Consider the following 26202-nt stretch of genomic DNA (forward strand, 5'->3'; position numbering starts at 1 on the left):
CGACCATACTCATATTGAGATTACATCGTTACTTCCGGGTCCGTCTCCCACTCCAACATCTGGTAGCAGAAGATGGTTTATTTCCCTGCGGCAGAGGATGGTTGATTTCCCTGCAGAATCTCCGAGACTGCGGTAAGCAGCGAGAGGAGGGGAGTGGGAAAACAACAGCTGGGAGTGGTGCTGCCATGGTGCATAGTCAGGGCAGACACAGTCGGCCGCCTCCCAGGGAAAAAAAGGGTCCGTCGGTGCTGCTTGGGTGCATAGACACAGAGCAGACACGGAGGACTGAGTCCACAAGCATGGAAGTAGAGGCTGCGGCAACGTTGCTCGTCAGTATCCTCTCCAAGAGAGGGATAGAGACAATGGGAAAACAACTCGTGAAGTTGATTAAGCTGGGGAGAAGATGGGGTCCACACTGACATAGAGTCAGCAGTGGTTAAGCTCCTCCAACACATCCTCTCTGCGAGAGGGTTACAATATGACTTGGCTACCTTGAAGTCTCTGTTGCTGTGGCACGGAGAAAGGACTTAATCCCCTCAGTTAATGCTGCCTTTGATGTTCAGACTTGGGCAGATATAAGAACGAAATTGTGGGAAGAAATTAGTACGGGATCCAAGGAAGCAAGCAAATTCTCCACTTTGTGGAGGCTGATTCATGACACTTTGAAAGCTATGAGAGCTGAGAGGGAAGCCGTTGCTTCTGCTTTCGCTGCGTTAACACCAGAGGGAGGGACCTACTTGGCGACAAGTCTGCTGTTTCAGGGTCCTAGTATCCCTCTGCCGCCTGTGAAAGCAGGAGGGGGTCCGAGTCGGCAGCCCGTGGAGGCAGGGGAACCTGCGGTCCAGGAGGAGTACGCGCGGCGAGACCCGCTGGCACAAGGGTTTCCACCCCCACCGCCAGAGTCACCACCACTGCTACCGCGCCGCGGAGAGGGGTGCGCTGAGGCGCCACTGCCAGCAGACTGGCCGCGCGCCGCCGCTGCCCCTTCCGATCGTCCCATGTCCCCAAATCCTGTACCGTGGTATCCTCCACTTCCTCCGCCCACGCCGCCGCCTCCAAGGACTCCAGTGACTCGTTGTACAGATGAGAAGGTTACGGACACTTTGCTGCCGGAGCCACCAGTCCCTAACCCATATAACCCGTTTTCTCTTCCAGCCCCACCTTGTGCCGTGCTGTGGGATGGGGGGTTGGGAACCAGGGGAGGGTCGGGGGTACGGTGGAGAGGGATAGCTAAAGTGGTCTGTGAACTGTAAGCAGGATAACCACAATACTAATGAATGCAGAAAATTGGGAAACAGATCAGTTGTTCGACTTGGAGGTGTGGCAGAGAATCGTGGACTCTGTGCATGCAGGTCGGCAACAAAGAGGAGCGATAATTAGCTCCTGTTTTTCAAGCTGTTGTTAGCCTGACTCAGAAGTAATGGAGTGCCCGCGGAATCACCGCGTGTTTTTGGTATTTTAACTTGGAAGGTGTCAGGAGAGTTACCTTTCAAATATACTTCAAGGGGTGACGTGAATGTGAGTCGAGTATTAACAACTTGGCGTTTGGTTTATGAAGCGTTAAAAGATGTGTTAGCAGAGAAAAAAGTGGCCAGCGTCATTCAGAAAAGTCCTTTTGTTGCAAATGTACCACCTGAAGAAAGCCGTGAGCAGGGGCTGGGTCCAACAGACCCTGAACAGGAATCGGGTCTTGCAACTTAAAATCCCTGAGAAAATCATTCCTTTGAAATTAGTGCATACAGCTTTAAATGCTTTTAAACCCGCAGAAACTATCTTACAAGCGGCTGCTACTCCTCCGCCTTATCTCAAAAGCAAGGACAGTGCCGCAGTCTTTTGAAATTTAACCCTACATACGACGAAATTCTTAACCCAACACGAGAAATGCAAGAGGTAAATCTGCCAAAACCTGACGATCCTTTAAATCCAGAGAAATGGGAAGTGGGGTGCAAAATCCGGCATCCTGAAAGTGTGCAACAGGGTCTCTCTACAGCAATTGGCGTACCTGACCTGAGATCAAAACAAGGTGAATTCCAACATAAAACTGCACAGTCCCTCAGACGCAGTACAGCTGCCGTGCCAGCAGCCACCGCATCGGACGGGTCAGCAAACCTTACACCTGGTTGGGCACACGGCCCCCCCCGGGCAACCGGCAGCGTGGCCCGCGCCCCCCTTGCCGAGCCCAGCGCGCCGGCCCAGCCCAGCCTAACCTAGAAGCGGCATGGCGAGAACCATCTTTCTGACATTCAACACCTTGGTTGGGAAAAAGTGTGCATAATTCAATTACTGCAGATGGTCTGTCTAGATGATGTTATTCACTCTGTTGAAAGGTGAAAATATTGACATTATGACTGAAGAGTTGTCCCCTCTATTTACTTTGTTAAAAAGGACTCAGATTTGTTATTTTCCTGAAGATCAACGCCAAAAGCAAAAACTGGTTTACAAAAGGTTTCAGATAGAATTGCAGTTGCCTTTACCTCCAGAATTAATGTCAATTTGCCAACAAATTTGTATATAATTTATGAAGTTTTTTTGTTTTCCAGCCTTATCCTCTTTTAGGTTGGTGATGTGCTGATGCGCAGGAGTTGAAGACTCTGGAATGGATCTTTTGGTATCAAATGGCCACGAAAATATTAACCACTTCTCGGAAATGTAATGATTATGTATGTTAACATGGCATAAATATCTAGTAGGAGTGTCTTTTCAGTACACACATTTAAGTAGAACTATTCCCTGTGCGTTCAGTACTGCAGTAAAAAATGCCTGCTTTCTAGAACTCCAAAATTAAATTTTAGAAAGTTAATTATTTTGCTGCTTTCTAGTAATAGATTTTGGGTACCCAGGTAGGACCCTGCTCTTGAACATCAATGGTCCGAGGTATCGCAGGACCTCCAGCCGGCACCAAGGGATTCTCGAGGAGAACCTCTGATCCCTGGACCAAGAAGTTATGAGCAGGAACCATTAATAAGGCAAAGGCATTCTTCCAGAATTGTTTCTTGTTGCCTGCTTGATAGTCATAGTAAAACCTTCACAGCACTGGGCTATATCCCTGACGAGAAAGGAAAGCGTCCTTCCTAAACCAGAATTGAAAAGAGAGTACTCTTCCTGAAACTGAGGCTTGGGAGTTTGTCTGTTAAATGTTAGATATTATTGTAAGTCCTGTCTTTGCAATATTTAGATTTATGCTGAAAACTTGGTGTGCCTGTGTGTGTGTGTGGTCGCGACCATGAATGTGTGGTTTTATGTTACAGTGTTTCTATTTATGTGATCTGATGGATTTATCTGGTTTAAGTAACAAGTTTTGCGTCTTCCGGTTAGAAATAAGTTCTGCAAGTATTGATTATTTTCTGGTTTTCCTTTTTTGGCTTCAGACTCTTGTGTTTGGACTCTGATTTAGCAGGACTGAAAGCCTTTGATGCAACAAAGGTTAGATGTGCTGATGTTTGCAGCTTTGTGCTTTTATGTACATTAATTTTAGCCTATATAGTTAATGAGTCACTATGTGACTAATATGGTTAGCCAATACTAAATGACCCATATGCTAGGTAACAGATTTACCATCAGTACATATCATTCTCAAGTTAATTTGATCTTTATACCCAAAAGGTTATGGTATGCACTTCACATCTCTATGTCTTCAATTGGCATTTGTGTTCTTATGTCTGTTTTTAGTATTGTAGTTTGTATGGGCCTCTGAAAAAGTAGTAGCAAGCTGAAGGCCAAAATTATGTCAGCTCTCATCATCAGCAGCAACCTCATCAACTATACCTGGCTTGCTCAAAAACAAGAAAGAGGAATTGTGGAGTCCTGGCTGGACGAGAAGGGACATAGTTTGGTGCCATTGAGCAATCCAGGCTTCGAATCAGAGATAGGCCTTGAAAGCAGCGAACACGGAACACTGCTGCAAAAGTAAAGTGGCGAACACGGAACGCTGGCGCAGGGGGACTGCCATGTCGCCGCTTCCTGCCACATCGCCGCTTCCTGCCACATCGCCGCTTCCTGCCTTGTCGTCGCTTCCGCATGGAGATGACGCTTTGCACCAATCGCAGCGAGTTATAGCAATTTTGCCCATATACGGTTAAGGGTATCTAACCAATCAGAGGTTGTCATTGCTTTGCCTATATAAACCCTGTTTTGCTGACTAATAAAGGAGAACGACCATACTCATATTGAGATTACATCGTTACTTCTGGGTCCGTCTCCCACTCCAAGAATTTGGTAAGACGATGCTTCTTTTGTTACCCACATGCAATTAAAGACTGACTTCTGCACGATCGAAGAGACTTCAGGATTCCCATTTTATTAGCTCCAAGCTGCTTCCTGTTGTCCCTCTGCATCTTCAGTTCAGAACAAAGACTTCACTTCTTTTCTCCTGGCGGCCTAATCCATTGTGCCAAAAAGATGTGGCAGCTTCCGCACGTGAAGACTTTTCAGTGTGCACCAGATTCGGTTTCCGTCATTTTAAATCAAGGCCTTCCTTTAAAGCAAGCCTGGAAGAAAGAATTAGTCTTGAGCGGCAGCAGGCTGGAAAACCTGGTACCAATCCGACTCTTTAAAAGAAGGACAGAGTGCCAGCCTGAGTAGCTTCAATGGCGTTATACCCTCTTGCCAACCTTAAGACTGCCTTTAAAATAATAATTTGATCTTTCTTATGCTGTCCCTGAAACTTCAGCTTTCCAGTGTGGTACAGAGCCCTTCCTCGGGTATTGTGGTTTGCTTGCGTGTCCCATTTCCCTCCTCCCTGTTCAAAAATGTGCTTCAAGAGCATCCTGTGACACCGTGACAGAAAGTTTTTACCAGTTTCATGGGGCGCGTTTGGAACCCCCGACACGGTAAAACTGTAAGAAATGTCATGTTTTATTTTGGAGGGCGCTTCTTTGCCAAAGTACATTAGCGTGGTACCTGCTAAAATAATCAGCGATGAAATAAGAGATGCATGCCTTTTGAAGTCTAAGCTGGCAATTTAACTTCTTAAAAGAACAATTTACACGTGTTTGTGTGGCTGGGTTTTGAGTATCTTCATTTTTTTCCCCTTCTCCAAGTTTCCACAGAGCTTAAACCGATTTCAGAGAGACCCATTTTCCAAACGTGGAAAAACAAAAAGCAGTGTAAGCTCAGACGTGGTAGGATGCGTATTACACTGGGCTCTCAGTCTTGGCTTACAATACCACGTTAACATTCGTGTTCTGCGAAACTGCCTTTCTAGTTCCTTGCCAAAGCTGCCATTGAATCTTGCTAAAACAGCAATCTAAAGATGGGGGGAAATATCAGTATTCCCATAAACTAGTGGTTCGAAGCGGTTCTACAGGAGCAAAGTCTCAGTTCACAGGCAGCAGCTCTTCACGGGGCTGAGGACTTGGGAGAAGGGGATGACACTGCTCTGAAGATGAGGAAATGGCAAAGGAAACGTCTATAGATCTTCAGTTAAATGTAAAGTTCCTGTGCTGTCAGACTAAATGTCGGGTTAGCCCAGCATCTTGTTCATGGAAATGACTGACAGCACTTAGGGAAGAGAAAGAACAAGGCCAGCTGCTGTAAAACTTCCCCAGGTGCTTTCTTACAACCACTTTCGGAGGCTTCCTGGAGCAGAAGTGGTTTCTAGATCAATTTAGTAACCCTTGACGGATTTCGTCACGAACTTACTCGCTCTCCCCCTCAGCGTAAAACCTCAGCATCCACAGCACCGATCTAAGCATGCGAAGAACTGCCTCCTCTTCTGGCTCCCACTAGCTTCAGCCGATGCTTCCTTTGTATCAGAAATGAGCACGAACTTATTTTGATCTTTATCCGCTGTGTCCAAGTCACTTAATTTTTAGCCCTCTATCTCTTTCCTGCTACATTGCTGCTCTCTCCGTGCTGAAGAGTCCCAGCTTGCTAAGCGCGTTTCCTTACGTGGAAGCCATTTCAGAGCTTTGGTCAGCTATATTCCCCTTCTCTCAACCTTTTCTGCAGTAACGGCTTTCATGAGAAAGGAACCGTAACCGCATGCCTTTGTAATGAAGGTGCAGGCTTTCACTGGATGTAGTGTCTTGTTTTCTGCTCCTTTCCTAGCAGGTACTGGCATTTCTCTTTTTGCTTCGGAACACTGAGCTAACACTTCTGTCCTCCTTAGGATAACCCTAAGATCTCAGACTGAATGGTAGTCATCGGTTCAGGTCCTGTGACACGTGAAACATAATTTTCCTCACATACTTTTCTATCTAAATTGAATTTTGTTTGCCTTTTTATTGCCAGTTTACTTGGTCACACTAGATTTTTCTGCAGCTCTTTGGAGTTGGCCTCATTTTTACCCACTTGAAAGAATTACCTGCGAAGTAGCAGTTTCCTAACAGTACCGTGCCCAGGTTCTGGAAGAGCGTTCTTAGGGTTTTGCCTGTGCAGAAATTCACAACAAACCAGTTTTATTTTTTTTCCTGTAGCTGGCTCATCCCTTTTTTAATTTTTTCTTCCCGCCAGGTTTTACTGCCGACTTGAGATCCAGCACTGGCAACCAGGCTTTTCCACACTGTGCCTTTGACCACTGACAGATCTTGCCTGGAGATCATTACGATGCAAATCCTCGTCCTTGGCAAGTTGTGGCTGAAACCTGTAAATGTGAAGGCTTGGAGGAGGGAATTCCACCTCTGGGTAAGTTCCTAGATAAGTAATAATCACTTCTGTTTCGTGTTGTGTGATGCACTGCCCAGTTTCACACAGAATCACACAGAATCACACAGAATGGTAGGGGTTGGAAGGGACCTCTGTGAGTCATCTAGTCCAACCCTCCTGCCGAAGCAGGGTCACCTACAGCAGGCTGCACAGGACCTTGTCCAGGTGGGTCTTGAATATCTCCAGAGAAGGAGACTCCACAACCTCCCTGGGCAGCCTGTTCCAGTGCTCCGTCACCCTCAGAGGGAAGAAATTCTTCCTCATGTTCAGACGGAACTTTCTGTGCCTCAGTTTGTGCCCATTTTCCCTTGTCCTGTCACTGGGCACCACTGAAAAGAGCTTGGCCCCATCCTCCTGACACCCTCCCTTCAGATATTTATAAGCATTTATTAGGTCCCCTCGCAGCCTTCTCTTCTTCAGGCTGAACAAGCCCAGCTCCCTCAGCCTCTCCTCGTAGGGGAGATGTTCCAGTCCCCTCACCATCCTTGTAGCCCTCCGCTGGACTCTCTCCAGTAGCTCTTCATCTTTCTTGAACTGGGGAGCCCAGAACTGGACAGAGTACTCCAGATGGGGCCTCACCAGGGCAGTGTAGAAGGGAAGGAGAACCTCCCTCGACCTGCTGGCCACACTCTTCTTGATGCACCCCAGGATCCCATTGGCTTTCTTGGCAGCCAGGGCACACTGCTGGCTCATGGTTAACCTGTCGTCCACCAGGACACCCAGGTCCCTCTCCGCAGAGCTGCTCTCCAGCAGGTCCACCCCAATCCTGTACTGGTGCATGGGGTTGTTCCTCCCCAGGTGCAGGACCCTGCATTTGCCTTTGTTGAACCTCATCAGGTTCCTCTCTGCCCAACTTTCCAGCCTGTCCAGGTCACGCTGAATGGCAGCACAGCCTTCCGGTGTGTCTACCACACCTCCCAGTTTGGTGTCATCAGCAAACTTGCTGAGGGTACATTCCAACTCTTCATCCAGGTCGTTGATGAAGAAGTTAAACAAGACTGGGCCCAGTACTGACCCCTGAGGGACACCACTAGTTACCAGCCTCCAACTAGACTCAGCGCCGCTGATGACAACCCTCTGAGTTCTGCCATTCAGCCAGTTCTCAATCCACTTCACCGACCACTCATCCAGCCCACACTTCCTGAGCTTCCCTAGGAGGATATTATGGGAGACTGTGTCGAAAGCCTTGCTGAAGCCTAAGTCGACAACATCCACGGCTCTCCCTTCGTCTACCCAGCCAGTCATGTCATCGTAGAAAGCTATTAGATTGGTCAGGCATGATTTCCCCTTGGTGAATCCATGCTGACTACTCCTGATAACCTTCTTTTCCTCCACTTGCTTGATGATGGCCTCCAGCATAAGCTGCTCCATCACCTTTCCCGGGATGGAGGTGAGGCTGACTGGCCTGTAGTTCCCTGGGTCCTCCTTCTTGCCCTTTTTGAAGATTGGAGTGACATTGGCCTTTCTCCAGTCCTCGGGCACCTCTCCTGTCCTCCAGGACCTCTCAAAGATGATGGAGAGTGGCTCAGCAATGACATCCGCCAGCTCCCTCAGCACTCGTGGGTGCATTCCATTGGGGCCCATGGATTTGTGGACGTCCAGATCGCTTAAGCGATCCCTCACACACTCTTCCTCGACCAAGGGAAAGTCGTTCTCTCTGTAGGCTTCTTCTCTTACCTCCGGGGCCTGGGATTCCTGAGGGCCAGTCTTAGCACTGAAGACTGAAGCAAAGAAGGCATTCATTAGCTCTGCCTTCTCCGCATCCTCCGTCACCAGGACACCCGCCTCATTCAGCAGCGGCCCCACATTGTTCCTAGCCTTCCTTTTGCTGCTGATGTAGTTGAAGAAGCCCTTCTTGTTGTTTTTGACATCCCTTGCCAGCTTCAATTCCAGGTGGGCTTTGGCCTTCCTCGTCGCATCCCTGCATGCTCTCACCACAGTCCTGTACTCTTCCCAAGTGGCCTGCCCCTTTCCACATTCCATGGACCTTTCTCTACCACCTGAGCTCCGCTAGAAGCTCCTTGTTTAACCATGCAGGTCTCCTGCCTCCTTTGCTCGATTTCTTTCTCAGGGGGATGCATTGCTCCTGAGCATGGAGAAAGTGTCGTTTAAAGAGCGACCAGCACTCTTGGACCCCCCTGCCTTCGAGAGCCCTGGCCCACGGGATTCCTCCCAGTAGCTCCTTGAAGAGGCCAAAGTTAGCCCTCCTGAGGTCCAAGGTTTTGATCCTGCTTATCGCCCTGCTTTCTCCACGCAGGATCCTGAACTCGACCATTTCATGGTCACTGCAGCCGAGTCTACCTCCAACCTTCACATCCTCCACCAGTCCCTCCTTGTTTGTTAACACAAGGTCCAGCAGAGCGCCTTTCCTTGTTGGTTCCTCCACCACTTGCATCAGAAAGTTATCATCGATGCTCTGTAGGAACCTCCTGGATTGCGCCTGCCTAGCTGTATGGTCTTCCCAGCTGATGTCAGGGTGGTTGAAGTCCCCCATGAGAACCAGGGCCTGTGACTGTGAGGATGCTTGCAGCTGCCTGTAGAAGGCCTCATCAACCTCCTCCTCCTGGTCAGGTGGCCTGTAGTACACACCCACCGTAATGTCACCCTTGTGAGCCTGTCCCTTAATTCTAACCCCCAAGCTTTCAACTCGTTCCTCATTTGCCCCCAGGCCAAGCTCAATGCATTCCAGTTGCTCCCTCACATATAGAGCAACTCCCCCACCTCTCCTTGTTGGCCTGTCTTTCCTAAAGAGTCTGTAGCCATCCATGACAGCATGCCAGTCATGCGAGTTGTCCCACCACGTTTCTGTGATGGCAACCAAGTCATAGCCATCCTGCTGTATAATGGCTTCTAGCTCCTCCTGTTTATTGCCCATGCTACGTGCATTGGTGTAGACACACTTGAGCTGGGCTGTCAATCTCACCCCTGGCCTTTGCACTCCAAGCCTAGGCTCATCCCTAGTGAGCTGGGCAATATCCCCTTCCCCCTTCGAACCTAGTTTAAAGCCCTCTCAATGAGCCCTGCCAGCTTGTGGGCAAGAATCCTTTTTCCCCTTTGAGATAGCTGAGTTCCACCTGTCGCCAGCAGGCCCGGTGCTGTGTACACCTCCCCATGATCAAAGAAGCCAAAATTTAACCTATGGCACCAGTCCTGAGCCATCTGTTAACCAGGTGAGTTTTCCTGCCCCTTTCAGTGCTGTTCCCTGCCACTGATGGGATGGAGGAAAACACCACCTGCGCCCCTGATCCCTCAACCAGTCACCCCAGTGCCCTGAAGTCCCTTTTGATGGCCTTGGGACTTCTCTCTGCTATCTCATCCCCGCCAATCTGCATTACCAAGAGGGGGTAGTAATCAGAAGGCTGCACCAGACCAGGGAGTTTCTTAGCAACATCCCTAACCTGGGCCCCAGGGAGGCAGCAGACTTCCCTGTGGGATGGGTCCGGTTGGCAGATCGGGCCCTCTGTTCCCCTCAGAAGGGAATCACCTATGACCCTCCTTTTTTTCTTAGCTGAGTGGTTTCATCCTGATACCACTTCCTTCTAAGACCAGGAAGGAAATGGAAAACTTTTAGTGTCACATCAAATACATACACAGCATCCACATGTTGTGATGATGGCATGATCACCTGCTCATAAAAACAACATGCTAATTTGACTTACGGGATTGTTGCTGCCTATATCTTGTCTGGGGGTCACTTCGTGCCCGTGTCAAAAATACACATAAAAAAAAAAAGAAAAACCACACAGATAAATCAGTCATGTAGGTCTAAGGGTGTTCTTTACAGTTTGCCTAATCCACAATTGTCTTTTAACCTAGGAAGCAGCTCTCTTCCTTGTCGCTCTTGCAGAAACTCTTGTTGAAAGGTCAGGTTTTGTCCTCTCAGCCAGAAGATGAATTCTCTCATTTCCCAGTTTGAATCCTCTGTGCTCCTGAAGACCGACAGCAAAAGGCTTGCAGGTCCATATGAGCTTTCTAGCATCCAGATTTAACGGCAGATACAGAAAACCCCCACTCACATTGGAAATGCCTGAATTCTTGCTGCTGGACAGGTGCAGAACATGCTGGTGCTGTTATCGCTGGGCAGCAAAGTCCTGCCTCTGTGGCTCACAGTTGTTTCAGACATCTTCATCTGACCTGGAAGTGTGAAAATCAGAGGCCAGCTCAGACTTACAGTCTTCAGGTGTATTGGTAGAGCCTGTCTGTAACTAGTACTTGAGCAGCTAGCTCGCTTCCAGAAGATGGAGGAAAAAAATGTAGCAAATGGATAGGTAGGGAAAAAGAAGGGCTGGCTCTTGCAGCGTGGCTTTCATCGCCTGGTGGTTGTCAGTGCAGTAGAGGGACTTTGTATCAGTCTCATGAGCTTTACTTTCCTTCTGCAGTTGGTTTAAAGGGATCTGTGTGTGATACAGCCCGCTCAAATCAATAACCAGATACTTCCACTGTGAAAACAAGAGGTAAGAAGTCATCTAACCTTTTCTCCAACATTTTTCTTGTGTTGTAAATTCTCCACTAGACGTTCTGATGTGGTTTAGAACTTAGCGAGGGAAAAATACACCAAAACCCCAGCTAGCTACAAGGGACAGGTTTACTTAAAGCAGGGCTAGAGCAGCAGTACGGGCTTTGATTAAGCTGCAAGCCCCAGTCCTCTCCCCACCCACCACTGCTCAGGTAAATTCTTTGTCATCTTCCGAAGAAGCCCCCCTTGCTACACCTCCTCCCCAAACTCCAGCAATTAAAGATTCAGGGATGACACAAGCCCAGTAATTATTTACCATGCATACATTAGCACTGCAGGAAAACTACGTTGTTCACCTGCGCGCTGACCTCACACCACAGCCCCCGACAATCTCGCTCTCCTATACCAGTAAGGCTCAGGTGCCTTCAGTCAGCATTTGACAGCGCTGTCAGAGGTCTAGATGGTTTAAAGCTAAACGCAGCTGCCCAGCTCCTGCCCAAAACAGCTGGAAAACACAACTGCATCTCAGCCCTGAGAAGTAACTCCTAACAGGGCCCAATAATGAACTTAAAATTCCAGCCGTATTTTATAAAACCATGAATGGTTTAGAGCACAGGTCCTAAAAATGGCACTCCCTTCACTTTTCTGACATACACAGATGTTTACATGCCTTCAGCCAGTTCAGCAACTGGGTCCCACTTCAGTTAGCATTAGGGGTATAAACAGCATCTTCAGCAACAGATACCGGTTTTAAACACTTTATTCAAAATGACTCTGGAACCTCTCTTCAGACATTAGTTATAGTTCAAGTCACTGTGCAATCATGATGCAGAAAGCACTGATCTGCTGCAGGCCGTTAGGAAAAAACTTCATGCTTAGCATGGCTTTATTGGAAATAAATCACGCTAAAAACTGATCCTTAACAGGTACAAGAAAATTCAACAAATAAGGAAAAGAGAAGAAAGATCGGATGCAATATTAAGACCAACACATGGATTGAGGACTGCTGTGCAAGATCATACAAAAATGGCAACGAGGAACAAGAATGCAGTATTAAAGGCGGGAGTACAGGGTAGACACAGTTACAATATATCCCGCTTCGATATTTCTTATCCGTGTACTTCATTCAAATACTGTAACAGTAACAGAAGGCAAAAAGCATCAGACACCTGACTACAGAAATAAGAAAAAAGGAACACAAAAGTTAGGAACAAGTGAAAGCTGCTAAGTAAGGAAGGAATTCTCAGACACAGAAACACCATTTGGAAAAGCTGCTATGCCAACATATATCGACACCACCATTATTCCAGCGCTATAGAAATGACTTGATTTTCCTGGTCTGTAACCTCTTCTACGTACAGGTTATCCTCAGAGGGGCGTGGGGAGACACTATGCACACACAAAGCAGCAGATTTATCAGAGGATTAAGACAAAAGGAAGTTATTCCCATCAAATTAGAAAAGCTGTGATTAGAAGGCCATGTAATGTGGGACAAAGCATCCTCAAGCCCTAAACACAATTCCAGTTCAGTGGGAAGACAAAAGCTGTCTTCCACAAAGCCAAGCCTCGCCCCTGCAGTATTCCCAAGCATAACACAACAGTTACTCAAGCAGGAGAAGCCCTGAGCACGAGATCCTAGAAAACAATTCTGTGCTAGAAAAAGTAATTCCTATTTTGTCTCCTTCCAGCTGCCAGAGAAAGCATGCACTTTACTCCAGCATCTGGGGAGGGGTGGCAGGTTCACAGGACTCCTAAATTTAAGTTTAAATGCTTTCCCCCCTCCCCCCCCCATTACCTCTTAAAAGTAAGAAACCAGAAATTCAACTGTAGCTCAGCTGCAGAGGTTGGAGGGTTTGGGTGGCGGGGAGGTATCCGAATTCTGACAGCACAGCACAGAGCGGGCAATGCAGGGTTTGCAGAGATAGTTTGTCCCCTCCCCAGCCCAAAGAACAGTAAGAGGAAGAAGTCACAGCTTTGGAGTTCGGTGCATTTGTGAAAAACATGAAATCAGGACTAAAAACAAACCAAAACAAACCCCCATCCCATTTACAGAGGCTCCCCCTACAGCCCCAGGTAAGGGGGAAGTGGGGAACAAGAGACATCGAGCACCCGTCATGGCTGTCTCACAAAGCTTCATTGTCTTCAGTAAAGTTTATTACAGGCCTCAGTGAAAATATTAAAAGTTTAACCAATGCATACACTTCTGCATCTTTGTCCAGGTTAGTGCTGTTCTAGAGCAGTTAAGTGCCTTCTTTTTTTATTAAAAAAGTTTGTTTGTTTTTACATTATTGCTGTGTCTTACAACAAAATTAACAACCATTTGTGGAATCCCCCCAGCAACAAAAAGTCAGTTTCCCCAGAACAAGCTGAAAGCATAAAAGCATGTTCTGAAGGGGCCTTTTCTATACCAGCTATTTAATGAGCAAGAAAAAAGGAAAAAAAACCCCTATCGCTTCTGTTCCTAGTGTAGATGAATTTACTCCCTTTTCCAGGAGGCAAATCCTTTCACTAAGTATCAGGATAACTCCCGAGATGCCGAAGTTCAAGACAGAAGCAGCAGCAGCTCTGCACACTTTCTCCTGGAGTCCCCATGCTGCCCTGCGTTTCAGTCCAGCGAGATGATGTCGGGAGCGCTGCCTCCGCTGCTGGTTATCACTCCCACCTCGCTCCTGCCAGAGGAGCTAACATGCGTGCTGCTCTCATGGTGACTGGTGGATGTGATGATGCTGCCAGGCGTGCTGCTTGTTAAGGTTGAGGTGAGACTATCCAAAAACATAGGAGGACAGTACTGCTTGAAACAAACAACGAAGAATGAGGAGACTAACTGCACAAGGGAAATGTAGGGAAGATGTATCTTCAGAGCATACAACGAGCACAAACCACATTACTAGCAGAACCTCAGTAAACATGTGCAGGGCAAGAGCCACGGTTCAGCAAGCCAGTAAGCAAGCAAGCAGAGATGGTAGCCGCAAGCCCTTCTCCCTCATCCTCCCCATGTTTTTTTTCTTCTCCTAACTAGTTAGCTCAAGCCTTGAGTAGCACATTAAGAAACACTATCACGTCCCCAGGATGATCAAAAACCCCTTAGCCTTTGGAGAAAGTTTGCTGCGCATAGCTACTGGGCATAACTGCATATTGTGGGCTCCTTTCATCGTGAAAGGTAGTGGAATGCTTTTTGCTGCTTCAGTAGAGGTTAGAATTGTTTCATCCTCTCAAATGGCAGCTGTGGTACTAATCCACATTTTTATAGCATATCCCTACAATGACACATGCAGGTCTCAACAGTTCAGCAGTGATAATTGAACCCTTTCTTAATGAAGCCAAATTAAGAAAAATCACTAAGCTTATTTAAGTTTCCTGAAGTGGAAGATGAGCTGTCTCAAACCAGAGCTACACATTTTAAGCATTTAGAAACAGAACAAGGTTGCCAGGTGCCAAAAAGGAGGGTAATACAAAGCACCTCCACACACACATGCACACACACACACGTTGTTCAACACACCTTACTGTCTCTTACCCCGTGGATTCCAATCTTGGGCACGTGTTTGGGACCAAGCCTGACCTGTTTGAACTGTCCGAAGGGGACACTCAATAGCAGCGTACCTGCTTCCAGCCTCCCACATGGAACAAACTTCTGCTACTCCCACTTTTGGCAGTTCAGATCTCAAGGTCAGGCACAAAGTAGTGCAAGATGCAGTGTGTGGGAAGAAAAGGAGGGAGTTCATCCTCTGTGTTTAAGGCACCAGGAAGTCAATTCTACAGCAGAGTCCTATTACTGTCTGCTTCAGATACTCTTGTCTTAGTTAGGGAGTCAATACTCCCCCACATTGAAAGGCTGTAGTCTGTATATACAGGTAATTTCCAAAGCCGATAGGGCCTAGGTGTTACATGGAGGGATTTATCGTGAAAGTGTTCATTCATGTGCCCATTAAATTAATGAAGATATTTTCTTTAAAACTTAATGTTCTACTAATATCAAAACCAACAGAAACAACAATCAGTGAAGTATATTTACAGAGCTTAATCTGCCTTACGGATACACAGTACAAACTAAGACCGTGAAGTGCACGATGGGTGTATTCATGTTAGTGCTCTGCAAGTATCTGCTTTAGAAAGACAAACTCTCAATAAAGAGTGAGTTTCCATGCCTGAGTTTATATCCCAATGAGGCTAAACCAAACCCTCCCTTAATGCGCCTTCATCACTACGTCTTCATGGGAAAGTGGATTTTCCTGGTCTGTGGTTAGAGCTAAGAAAGTGGATCGCAAGCACAATATGAATGATGACAGCATCCCGATAGTTACTCAAGTAGTATGTCACAAAAAACAAAGAGACTCAGAAATTAACCCCACAGCAGTTTAGAAATATACCTGTGAATCAACTGGGATTAGCGAAAGAAAATCCAGACCTAGAAAGAAGAGAAGGATAATAAATTGATGCATCTTCTCTTTTATTCATACACAACTTTTTTTGTTGTCGTAGAACAGATTTTGCAATTTTGTTACAGTTTCTAAATGGAATATACCACTGTGACACCACTCTCAAAGACTACTTCAGGCAGCAGCAAAACGAGTTATCTAGTACAAGTGACCCTTTTTAAGAATGAGAATGACATAATGATGTATTATTATTATTCACGGGATATTGCAGGGTGGTTCAATGCGGTTGCTTAGATGGAGGCTGCCGTTTGGAGCTGTTGGTTCACAATGCAAGTTTCACTGCATATTGTACCTGACTTGGCCAAACTGGGACATGAAGAGTGTCATCACATTAAAGATGCTGGAATGAAGTAAAGTCACAACATGCACAAGTCCAAAAACAAGCAGCAGGTCTCTTCCTCCACCCACGGGCAGCCAATAAGGAAACATTTCTAATATCATCCCCCTTTTGTGTCTAGGCAAATAAAAGGAACGAAGAAGAGGAAACTACAAGTAGTTCAACATATATCCTCTATGAGCAGTGACAACTAGTGTCTATCTTTTACACCATTAGCGTGTAAGCATTTAGTGCAAGATGTTTAAAATCAGGAAACCAATGAGAAATTACAGCCTTTTTTGGTTCGTTTCTAAATATTGGCCTTGTGTTTGCTATGTCAACAGAAAGAAATGGTAAACTTCCTCCCTCCCTCCTCCCTCGCCTCCAAATCTGTTCCAGCCAGTAGCATATCTCCTCCTCCGTTAGAGAAAAATTTTGAAGGAGACTCAAGCTCAGCTTCTTTTGTTCTTGCACATTCTAGAACTTCAGAGATAGACAACAGTTCTAGACTTCCATTCCCGCCAATTTGGGAAGACAACCAATTCCTTAACAAGGGAGAAGTGGAGGGAGGGAGCAGTAAGGAAGCCAAAATGGACAGAGAAACAAGGGGAATGATATCCATCCCATTGCCAAACTGGTGCTGAAAGAAGAGGAAAAAACCCAGAGATGTTGCAGGGGAGAAATGGAGACAGGCAATGAAGCGGGAAGAGGGAAGTACGGGAGGCCAGTGTGACACCTGTCACCACAAGTCACCATTTCCCGGGCTCTGGGTTCACTATGGCCAGCAAAGAGAACCCCCAGAGTCCCTACACAGAGTGTTCTTTTCAAGGAGCCAGGATAGAAAACAATCAGTATCCCCACCTTTTGTCTGATACTTAGCAGCAGTGTTGAAGAATACATCATAGGCATTTAGGGTATGTCTAGATAAAGAAAGTCAATAGAGGTCAGCTTACATATTGTAGCTCACCTTAACCTTTTTCATACAGTCTAGACAGAGCACCACGAGAATCAGCTAGCAGAATCTCTCTACGTCTAGGGCTGGGATGAGTCGGTGCCATCGCACGTCCGTAAAAAAATAAGCAGCTGCTCTCCCTCACATCTACGACACATAACGACCAGATGTCTACACAAAGTCTAACTGCGTCTAGTGAGAAGCGTTTCTGGCTGCCATTCCAAAGGGCCCGTCTGTACCCCAGGAGCAACGTTTTTCACATCACTGTTGTGAAGTGCAATCTGAAACTGGAAAGACAGCCTGTACTGGTCTTGTCTAGACATCACATCAGCACAATACTGCATATAGTCTTGTTCCATTAAAAAAAAAAAAACACCAAAGTTGATCAGTTCTCCAGTTTTCACCCACCCCGCAAATTAATCAGGCTGTCAGAATACACGTTAAAAATAGCCACCACCTACCTGGCAAGTCTGATGAAATACTGGATATTGGCGGGTGATGGAATGGTACTGGGTAGTCTGTTAATGAAGGAGGAATAGCAGTAGCATCAACCGTTGTCACGCTGGGCACTCTGACAGTAGATGGCTGATACATGAGAACCCTGTTGCAAACAGCATGGGAAATTATAAACAACCTGGCCGTTAGTTACAGAAGAGAAACAATGCACTGCTGTGCAATCATTCACGAGGTCACTATGTTACAACACAGCTGTAGCGTGGCTACTCACTACACAGTATTCCACTCTAATTTCCTCTTTCATAACAGTCTTCATAACAACATGACTGTATCTTGGCTCTCAACAGCAGCTGTGACATAAGAGCAAGCTGGCATTAAAACAACATACAGTGCTGGAGTCATTGAGAACAGTCGACCATTCAGAGACAGAAATGGCTGGCTGTGTCTGCAGAGCACCCCGGGAAGGATGCACAGGTTGCCAGAGCCGGGAGGAGAGCGCTCCTTTCTGTTTCTCCACATAACTGTTCCTCAGTGCTAACCTGTCACACCAAGGGCACAACTGACCATTACTCAGCCCCTGGAGCACAGGTTACACATGGGAGTTCACCATCAACCCCATCTTTACTCACAGCCTGAGCCCAAGCTAAGTTCAGCTCTCCAGGAGCGTGCAACCAGTTCAAACCCTTCTGCATCCCCACCTTCTGCCCAATTACTTTGTGGCACTGTTAAGGGTGACACCACAGCAGTTCAGGCACCAGCCCCATGCGTAAAATCCTTCATAAACTCGAAGTTGGGTGGAAACACCCAGAATCCCACTCCCAGCTGCTCCCACCAGCCATGAGCGTCACCCACTCAAGTCTTCCTCCTCAGACTGTCGCATTGCTGTATTTATGCTACTTATTTCAGAAGCTTGAATTTCAGACCCTCCCTTCTCCAGCACCTCTTACACTTCCGTCTGTGTTGCTTCTGTCTACAGGAAGACACCCCACCGTTTTTGCTAAAACTATCATTCAGGCAACATGCTTTATGGGAGATAAGTTATTCCCCAGAAGCCTGGCTTCAACTTGGATTTGAAGAATGGAAACATGCCATTTCCATACCCAGACAGTAAGGAAAATACATTGGTCAGAGACAGACAAGAAAACTCAGTCCTTCTACAGTTTGGGTTGCAGGTAGCCATCTCAGAGAAACACAGGAGGATGGAAGGAAGTCTTGGTGCCTTCTGAAACAATCACTGAGAGATGTATTTGTAGCTATTTCTTTCTTACAAACATAAGAAACAGTCTCTCACAGAAGAATTCCTCCACAAACCTCACAAAAAGCAACAGCATTTCAGTATCGCTGCTGAAAGTTGTCGAAGACCAACTATCTGCTCAAACACCACACATCCCCGTGGACTAGAGACACCATACATCTGCTCACTGCTTCAAGAGCTGGCAAAACAGTAGGGCTTTGGTTTTATTACTATTACTTTAGTACAAGATGTAAGCCGCTATGCTGAGAGACAGACACACACCTCATGCAGGCAGCAACACTAATAAGCCATCACTGGAATTGCCTGGTGGGGCAGTGACTGCTGGTGAGCCTAATCGGTGCCTCTCACTCCCTGCATGTCTCCTGCACCTACGGGCCAAGAGCAAGAACTTTATGGAAGCCACAAACAGTTACTGCATCCAAGCTGCACAGGTCAGGACAGATAGAAGGAGCCACAACGGTAAAGCAGCTGGTTAAGCCTGCCACTGAAGTCAGGCACGACTACAAAGATGGAGCAGTTGACAGAGGACTTGGGAAGTCGTTGGTTGTGCTAACCAAGCTGCAGGACTGACCAACAACCACAGCCAACAGTGTCCAAGACATTCCAGAGATTAACAGAGAGGTGGAGGAAGAGCTTGTCTTGATTCAAAACAGCAAAGCACCTCACTTTCAAGACTGACAGGATGGATGAAACACACAACACAGCCTAGCTTCCTGGGCACCAGAGCAGATTAGGCAAAGGGCGTAATAGACAGTGAGAGAAAAACCTTTAAGACGACACTAACTTAGCAAGAACGCATGAAACTCCTCCACTTGGCACAACTTGCTTTCTCAGAAGAATCCTGTCCGTTACCTTAATCAGCTTCCTTTCCTATACAGAAATATCCCTGCAAACACAGCAACAGTCAGCACAAGTCTTTTGTGAGATGTAAAACTATTCAATAGTGTTTTGCCTGTACAAAGGTACTGTCTCAATACAACCTTCTGCAAGGAGAGGCCTAGAAATTCCCCTCTGGAAGCGTGGAGCTGGATCCCGAAGAGATATTACAAGTCCATTTGTCTACACATCAGTTTATCTGAGACATTACAGAACAACAACTAACTTTAAAATTGACAAACCCTTTGGTTGGGCTTCCTTGTGTTTCAGACATAAATATGCACTTCCTTTTGGCAGGAGGATCTTCCTCTTCATCAGAGGAGCTTTCTATTGTCAAGTCAATAATGTCAACTTTCTTCTTGCTGACCTCATTGGCCACCATCACAGAACATGGTTTGTTAACACTGGAACCTAAACAAGAGAATAAAGCGTCACTGTTTTTAAAAGGCTGTTGACATCTGCAGTCTCTAGTCACAACAGAACCAGGAACTCAAATCCTGTTTTAGCTCATCTTCCTGGCCACTACAGAGAACATTACAGCCCAGGAACTGTTTTATTAGTATTCTGTATCACACCAATAATATTAAAGCACAAGCTTTAATCTCTTAATTATCCTTTTAATTATCAGTTGAAGGACCTAAAACAAGAGCAACCTTTCATCTTCTTAACTGCTATTATAAAGCACAAAGACAAAGCCCAAAACCTCATGCTTGTAGACACACAATCCTTTCTTTTTAGTTCAAATGACAAAGGTTGGAAATATTAAGCCCTCCACAAACCAAACATCAACATCCAAGCTACAACCAAGTCTCCAAGACTTTTTGTCAGTTTGCAACCAGTACCCAGGTGTACGTACTTTCTATTTTGGTGCACTGTGGACTTGAGACTTTCACAGCTTCTTTCTTTGGCCTCATGGGGCACCAGGAGCCATCTTCTTGGAATTTGATCTCATCTACATCTGAACATTCATTAAGGATTTCCATAAAGAGCCTGAAAAATAAAGTTAAGTGGTTTCATTTTTGATTCCAAATGAAATTTTTTTCTTCTAAGTGAAAAGGAGACACAGCTAAAAAGCTGTATGATCACCTTTAGACCCACTGGACATACTCTCTCCCTAGTTCATCTTACCCAAAAGCCCAGAACTACAGCCTTTGCAGACATCAAAACCTGAAAGGGTATCCCAGCCTACCCATACTCCACTCCAGCACCACTGCAATTTATAGATTTCCATACAGAAGCAGAAACCATCACCCTTTGAATCAAGTTTGACACTTGTTTATGAGTTAAATTTTAAAGTTAATAACTTCAGAGACAGGGCCATGTAAAAGGGAGCCCTATCCTTAGATATCCCATCTGGATTGCTCCAGAGGAAATATACTGAGGCTCAAGAGTTTGATGATGCGGTAAGTAGATAAGTTGACGTAGCTCATTACACAGGAATAGAAACTATGTCTAATGGTTCCTCCCAGTCTAAAGTATTTTGACACAGAAAATAGCATGAAATGTCTAAACCTCAAGTCACAAAAGTAGCTATCAAGTACATCGTGAAAACTTTTAAGCAATTGTGTAACCTGCAAACCCAGTCTCTTACCCATCTAATATTAGGCTCTCATAAGCTGCCTTTTTGTCACAGACAGGGCAGATCCAGGTAGGCTTCTTTTCATTCATTTGAAGATAAAGAGCAGCATCAAAACATTGCAAGTGTGTGCAAGTAACAGCCCGGCATGGGATTGTCAGTCTCATTTTTCCCAGCTGCAGGAGATGCATTTAAAGAGCGTCAGAACAGAAGACAGTGAAGTAGCCCTGGATGGCTAACAATGAAATCGGAGGCAGGCAGTGGAGTAACTGTCTCTCCTCACTACAGAGGTGCCCAGCACTAATATCGCTGCAGGCAAACCAAGCCCTATCAAAGGCACAATAAAGTCATCCTCAAAGTCTTCAGAGGTGAAAATGATCAGAAACATTTCTAATGGACCCACACCAACATTATTTCTAGGATTTTATTTTTTATTAATAGACCTACTGAAGCACCTGCTTTTACCATTTTCTTTCAGCCACATTTTGTGAGCTCCCGTTACGTTAGACTCAGAATAGCGTAACCCCCATTTTAACCTTTAGCTTAACAGAGGAGTCACAGGGCCAGGTTCTACCCGGGAAGAGCAACCCCACAGCAGTGTTACCTTGCTACACAGTGATCAATTTTTTTTTTATTTGTTATAGCAACTGGCAGTATAAGCAATACCACCAAGATGAGGGGATCCAAAGTTTTAGTTATCACTGTGCCCATTAATTATTCTGTCACCCTGTCCAATTAGTCTCAACACCTCAATATACACGATTAATCCTTCTAAAGGCCTCACTCTACACACACGAGGAGCAGCAGCCTGATTCTGACCACATTACAGCCGAGGCATTTGCAGTTCTAAACCATAGCTGGCTGAGTGCTGCTACAATCAGGTGCTTGCAGATGCACTCTTCTCCCTCACTATTTTATATTAATGAATCAGTACGTAACAAAAGCCAGCAAAGTTTCTAAAGCGAGGCCTTTTAAAAGCAGCACAACTCTGCACCAAAGATGTAAATACAAATCAGTATTTGGTACTTTCCAGCAGTACTTACAGGACACATCAGAGATACTCGCAGACTGGTTGTGGCAATCTCACTATCAGGATCTGCAGTTAATTTTTCTTTAACTATAGAAATAAATTAAGAGGTTACAGACAAACACCGTTATTTAAAACGCTATTCTTGATTCACCAGTACATGTACTTTATTTTCAGCTACCTAAAAAAATAAGCATCTAGGAAACTCGTTCACAGCAGTGTCAACAATAGTTTCACTATTTATAAGCAACTGGCAAACACTGTGCATCACAAGATTGTTTGATGTGCAGCAGATGCACTAACAGCCACAACAGTTAGTAGAGCAAACTCAACCCAAGGTGCGAAGAGATAATCAATAAAATAATCATCAGTGAGTGAGGTACAAGGACAATGGCTAATCACATGCAAGTGAAGATAATTCAGGACGTCTGCCTGCACCTCACAGCCCACCACAGTAAGCGGTGCTCATGGCATCCCCACAAGAACATTTCAGTTGGGATCTCTAGGCGTACTCCCTACCAGCACAGCAACCCTTGATGAAAAAATCACACGATGCCTCAGCAACAGTGTTATGGTTTGGCTGCAGCTGGCAACAAAAGCACCACACAGCCGCCCCTCCCCCCGCTGCGGTGCAGAAGAGAACGGAAAGAAACATGCAGAAACTGGTGGGTCGGGATAAGGGCAGTTTAACAGAACAGCAAACGAAGGGAACAGGAACAACAATGATACAGATAAGGAGAAAACACAACACAAACTGCACAACCCAGACAGCCACTCTCACCGCCCGCCGTCGCGCACTACCGAGCTGCAAGTGAGTTCCTACCGCCCAGCTCCCCCCCAACCGGAACCCAGCATGATGGCACATGGTATGGAATACCCGGCTCTGTTTGGCCAGGTGGGATCAGACCGCCCGGCTGTGGCCCTTCCTGGATTCTGGTGAAAATTAACCCTGTCCTGGCCAAACCCAGGACATTATCCACCCCTTATTCCATACCATCTACGTCATGCCCAGGTCCCCCATTGTCCAGTTGATCACCACTTCTCCTCCTGTCTCCAGATATCATTCCCTTAGTCTATGGATCATCACTCTGAAGTGTCCGTTGAGTTCGTTTAATCCATGACTTCGGGCTCCATCTGTCGTAACGGTCTTCCGTGGCACGAGAGGTGACGTGTGGTGATGGGCAGTCACTTGCTGCATCCGGAGCTCACGGCTGATGCATCTGGTGCGGCCCGTGCCCACAGTCTGCAGGTTGGAAATGTCGATCTTGATGAAGTTGCTGGGTGCCAGTTGTTGAAAACCAGGTCCAGTCCCATCATCGCTGTGCTCTGCTAGGTTTTCATCAAAAAAGTCCATCCTTCTTTAATCTGGACGATTCTTACTATGCTACTACTGGTACAACATATAACAATTATAACAGTGATAACAGACAGTGACAGGGTTATTTAACAATTAACTTTATACAATTTATTTATGGACTATTCTCACCCAAAATCAAATCCCCATGAGGTACACATCGGACTTCCCCATCCTTCCGCATTACCCACCAGGTACACCCAGGTCCTTGAGCAAAAGCAATCCCGTGGACGGGCTTGCCTTTGCCCGAGGCAGGACTAACCCAGACTGTCTTCCCTAACATGTTCCGCATGTGCACTACAGGGACTTTATCCCCTTCTACGGGGCGCTGAGGTTTTGACTGGGCAGGACCAGCCCGGTTGGTGGATCCCCTGGTGTTCACCAACCAGGTGGCCTTTGCTAAATGAGTATCCCAGTTTTTCAAAGTACCACCCCCCATTGCTCTCAAAGTGGTTTTTAGCAGCCCATTGTACCGCTCTGTCTTTCCAGAGGCTGGTGCATGGTAGGGGATGTGATACACCCACCTGCTGGTTGTTTTGATGTTCCTCAGTGGCCTGACGCTTAGGGACGTGGGCGTCCACGTGATGCACTTTTATAACCAACTGCTCCAGACGGGCAGCAATATCTTGCCACAATGGGGCAGCCCAGATGGGTTTCCTCTGCGCTGCCAGTTGTTCTTCTTCCATTGCTGCAGCCACCCCCACAAGGCATTGGCCACCATCCAGGAGTCGGTGTAAAGATAGAGCACTGGCCACTTCTCTCGACTGGCAATGTCTAAAGCCAGCTGGATGGCTTTCACCTCTGCAAACTGGCTGGACTCACCTTCTCCCTCGGCAGTTTCCACGACTTGTCGTGTAGGGCTCCATACAGCAGCCTTCCACCTCTGCTGCTTCCCCACAATGCAACAGGACCCATCCGTGAACAGGGCATACTGTTTCTCATCTTCTGGCAGCTGGTTATACAGTGGGGCCTCTTCAGCACGTGTCGCCTCCTCCTCTGGCGATGCTCCAAAAATCTTTGCCTTCTGGCCAGTCCATGATTACCTCCAGAATTCCTGGGCGACTGGGGTTTCCCATTCGGGCCCGCTGTGTGATCAGCACAACCCACTTACTCCACGTAGCATCGGTGGCATGATGCATAGAAGGGACCCTCTCTTTGAACATCCAGCCCAGGACCGGCAATCGTGGTGCCAGGAGGAGCTGTGCTTCAGTGCCGACCACTTCTGAAGCAGCTCAAACATCTTCATATGCTGCCAGAATCTCTTTTTCAGTGGGAGTATAGCAGGCCTCGGATCCTTTGTATCCCCGGCTCCAAAACCCCAGGGGTCGACCTCGAGTCTCCCCTGGTGCTTTCTGCCAGAGACTCCAGGTTGGGCCATTCTCCCCAGCTGTGGTGTAGAGCACGTTTTTAACATCTTGCCCTGACCGGACTGGACCAAGGGCTACGGCATGAACTAGCTCCCGTTTAATTTGTTCAAATGCCTGTCGTTGCTCAGGGCCCCATTCAAAATCATTCTTCTTCCGGGTCACGTGGTACAGAGGACTTACAGTCTGGCTGTAATTTGGGATGTGCATCCTCCAAAAACCCACAACACCCAGGAAGGCCTGTGCTTCCCTTTTGCTGGTTGGTGGAGACATAGCTGCTGTTTTGTTGATGACATCCATTGGGATTTGACGGCACCCATCCTGCCATTTTATCCCCAAAAACTGGATCTCTTGAGCAGGTCCCTTGACTTTACTTCGCTTAATGGCGAAACCGGCTTCCAGGAGGGTCTGAACTATTTTCTCCCCTTTCTCAAAAACTTCCTCCGCTGTGTCACCCCATACAATGATGTCATCGATGTACTGCAGATGTTCTGGAGCTTCACCCTTTTCCAGTGCAGTCTGGATTAGTCCATGGCAAATGGTGGGACTGTGTTTCCACCCCTGGGGCAGTCGCTTCCAGGTGTACTGGATGCCCCTCCAGGTGAAAGCAAACTGTGGCCTGCACTCTGCTGCCAAAGGGATGGAGAAGAATGCATTAGCAATGTCAGTTGTAGCATACCACTTGGCTGCCTTTGACTCCAGCTGATATTGAAGTTCTAGCATGTCTGGCACGGCAGCACTCAGCGGTGGTGTGACTTCATTCAGGCCACGGTAGTCTATTGTCAGTCTCCACTCTCTAGTAGATTTTCTCACTGGCCATATGGGACTATTAAAGGGTGAGCGAGTTTTGCTGATCACTCCTTGACTCTCCAGCTGGCGGATCAGCTGATGAATGGGGAGAAGGGAGTCTTGATTGGTACGATATTGTCGCCGGTGCACCGTTGTGGTCGCGATGGGTACCTGTTGTTCTTCAACCCTCAGCAACCCCACAACGGAAGGATCCTCCGAGAGACCAGGCAAAATGGACAGCTGTTTAATGTCTTCTGCCTCCAAAGCAGCTATGCCAAAAGCCCACCGATACCCCCTTGGGTCCTTGAAATACCCTCTCCTAAGATAGTCTTTACCAAGGATGCACAGAGCCTCGGGACCAGTGACAATGGGGTGCTTCTGCCACTCCTTCCCACTGAGGCTCACTTCAGCCTCCAGTACACTCAGCTCTTGGGACCCCCCTGTCACTCCAGAAATGCAAATGGACTCTGACCCTTTGAACTCTGATGGCATTAAAGTACACTGTGCACCAGTGTCCACTAGAGCTTTATACTCTTGTGGATCTGACGTGCCAGGCCACCGAATCCACACCGTCCAATAAACACGGTTGTCCCTTTCCTCCACCTGGCTGGAGGCAGGGCCCCTCTAATCCTGGTCAGAGAATTTGCTGCTCACCTGCTGTAAAAATGACTTGGAGGTCTCCTACAGAGGATCGGAA

The 26202-nt window shown here is 46.8% G+C and overlaps 1 protein-coding gene and 1 long non-coding RNA gene across 16 annotated transcripts in view; one reads left to right on the forward strand and one right to left on the reverse strand.

Moving 5' to 3' along the window:
* Positions 1-26202, reverse strand: part of LOC142365710 (E3 SUMO-protein ligase PIAS2-like) — a 51226-nt gene that overhangs the window by 2970 nt on the left and 22054 nt on the right. The window contains exons 8-15 of one of the 15 annotated variants that reach the window (XM_075446777.1): positions 22015-22088; positions 20987-21147; positions 20252-20385; positions 19638-19806; positions 17270-17409; positions 15472-15509; positions 14619-14672; positions 11846-13889 (exon numbers count right to left, since the gene is read on the reverse strand). In XM_075446777.1, coding sequence (XP_075302892.1) covers positions 13707-13889; positions 14619-14672; positions 15472-15509; positions 17270-17409; positions 19638-19806; positions 20252-20385; positions 20987-21147; positions 22015-22088 — 953 coding nt within the window. In that variant the 3' untranslated portion in view covers positions 11846-13706. The other 14 variants (XM_075446776.1, XM_075446781.1, XR_012766577.1 and 11 more) reach the window with 14 other exon arrangements.
* On the forward strand, positions 8-12360 carry LOC142365713 (uncharacterized). Its single transcript, XR_012766588.1, has 4 exons — positions 8-132; positions 6454-6624; positions 11025-11099; positions 12028-12360. It is a non-coding gene; the product is annotated as an uncharacterized LOC142365713 (long non-coding RNA).

This window comes from Opisthocomus hoazin, chromosome W, assembly GCF_030867145.1.
Source record: "Opisthocomus hoazin isolate bOpiHoa1 chromosome W, bOpiHoa1.hap1, whole genome shotgun sequence".
NCBI classification, from domain to species: Eukaryota; Metazoa; Chordata; class Aves; order Opisthocomiformes; family Opisthocomidae; genus Opisthocomus; species Opisthocomus hoazin.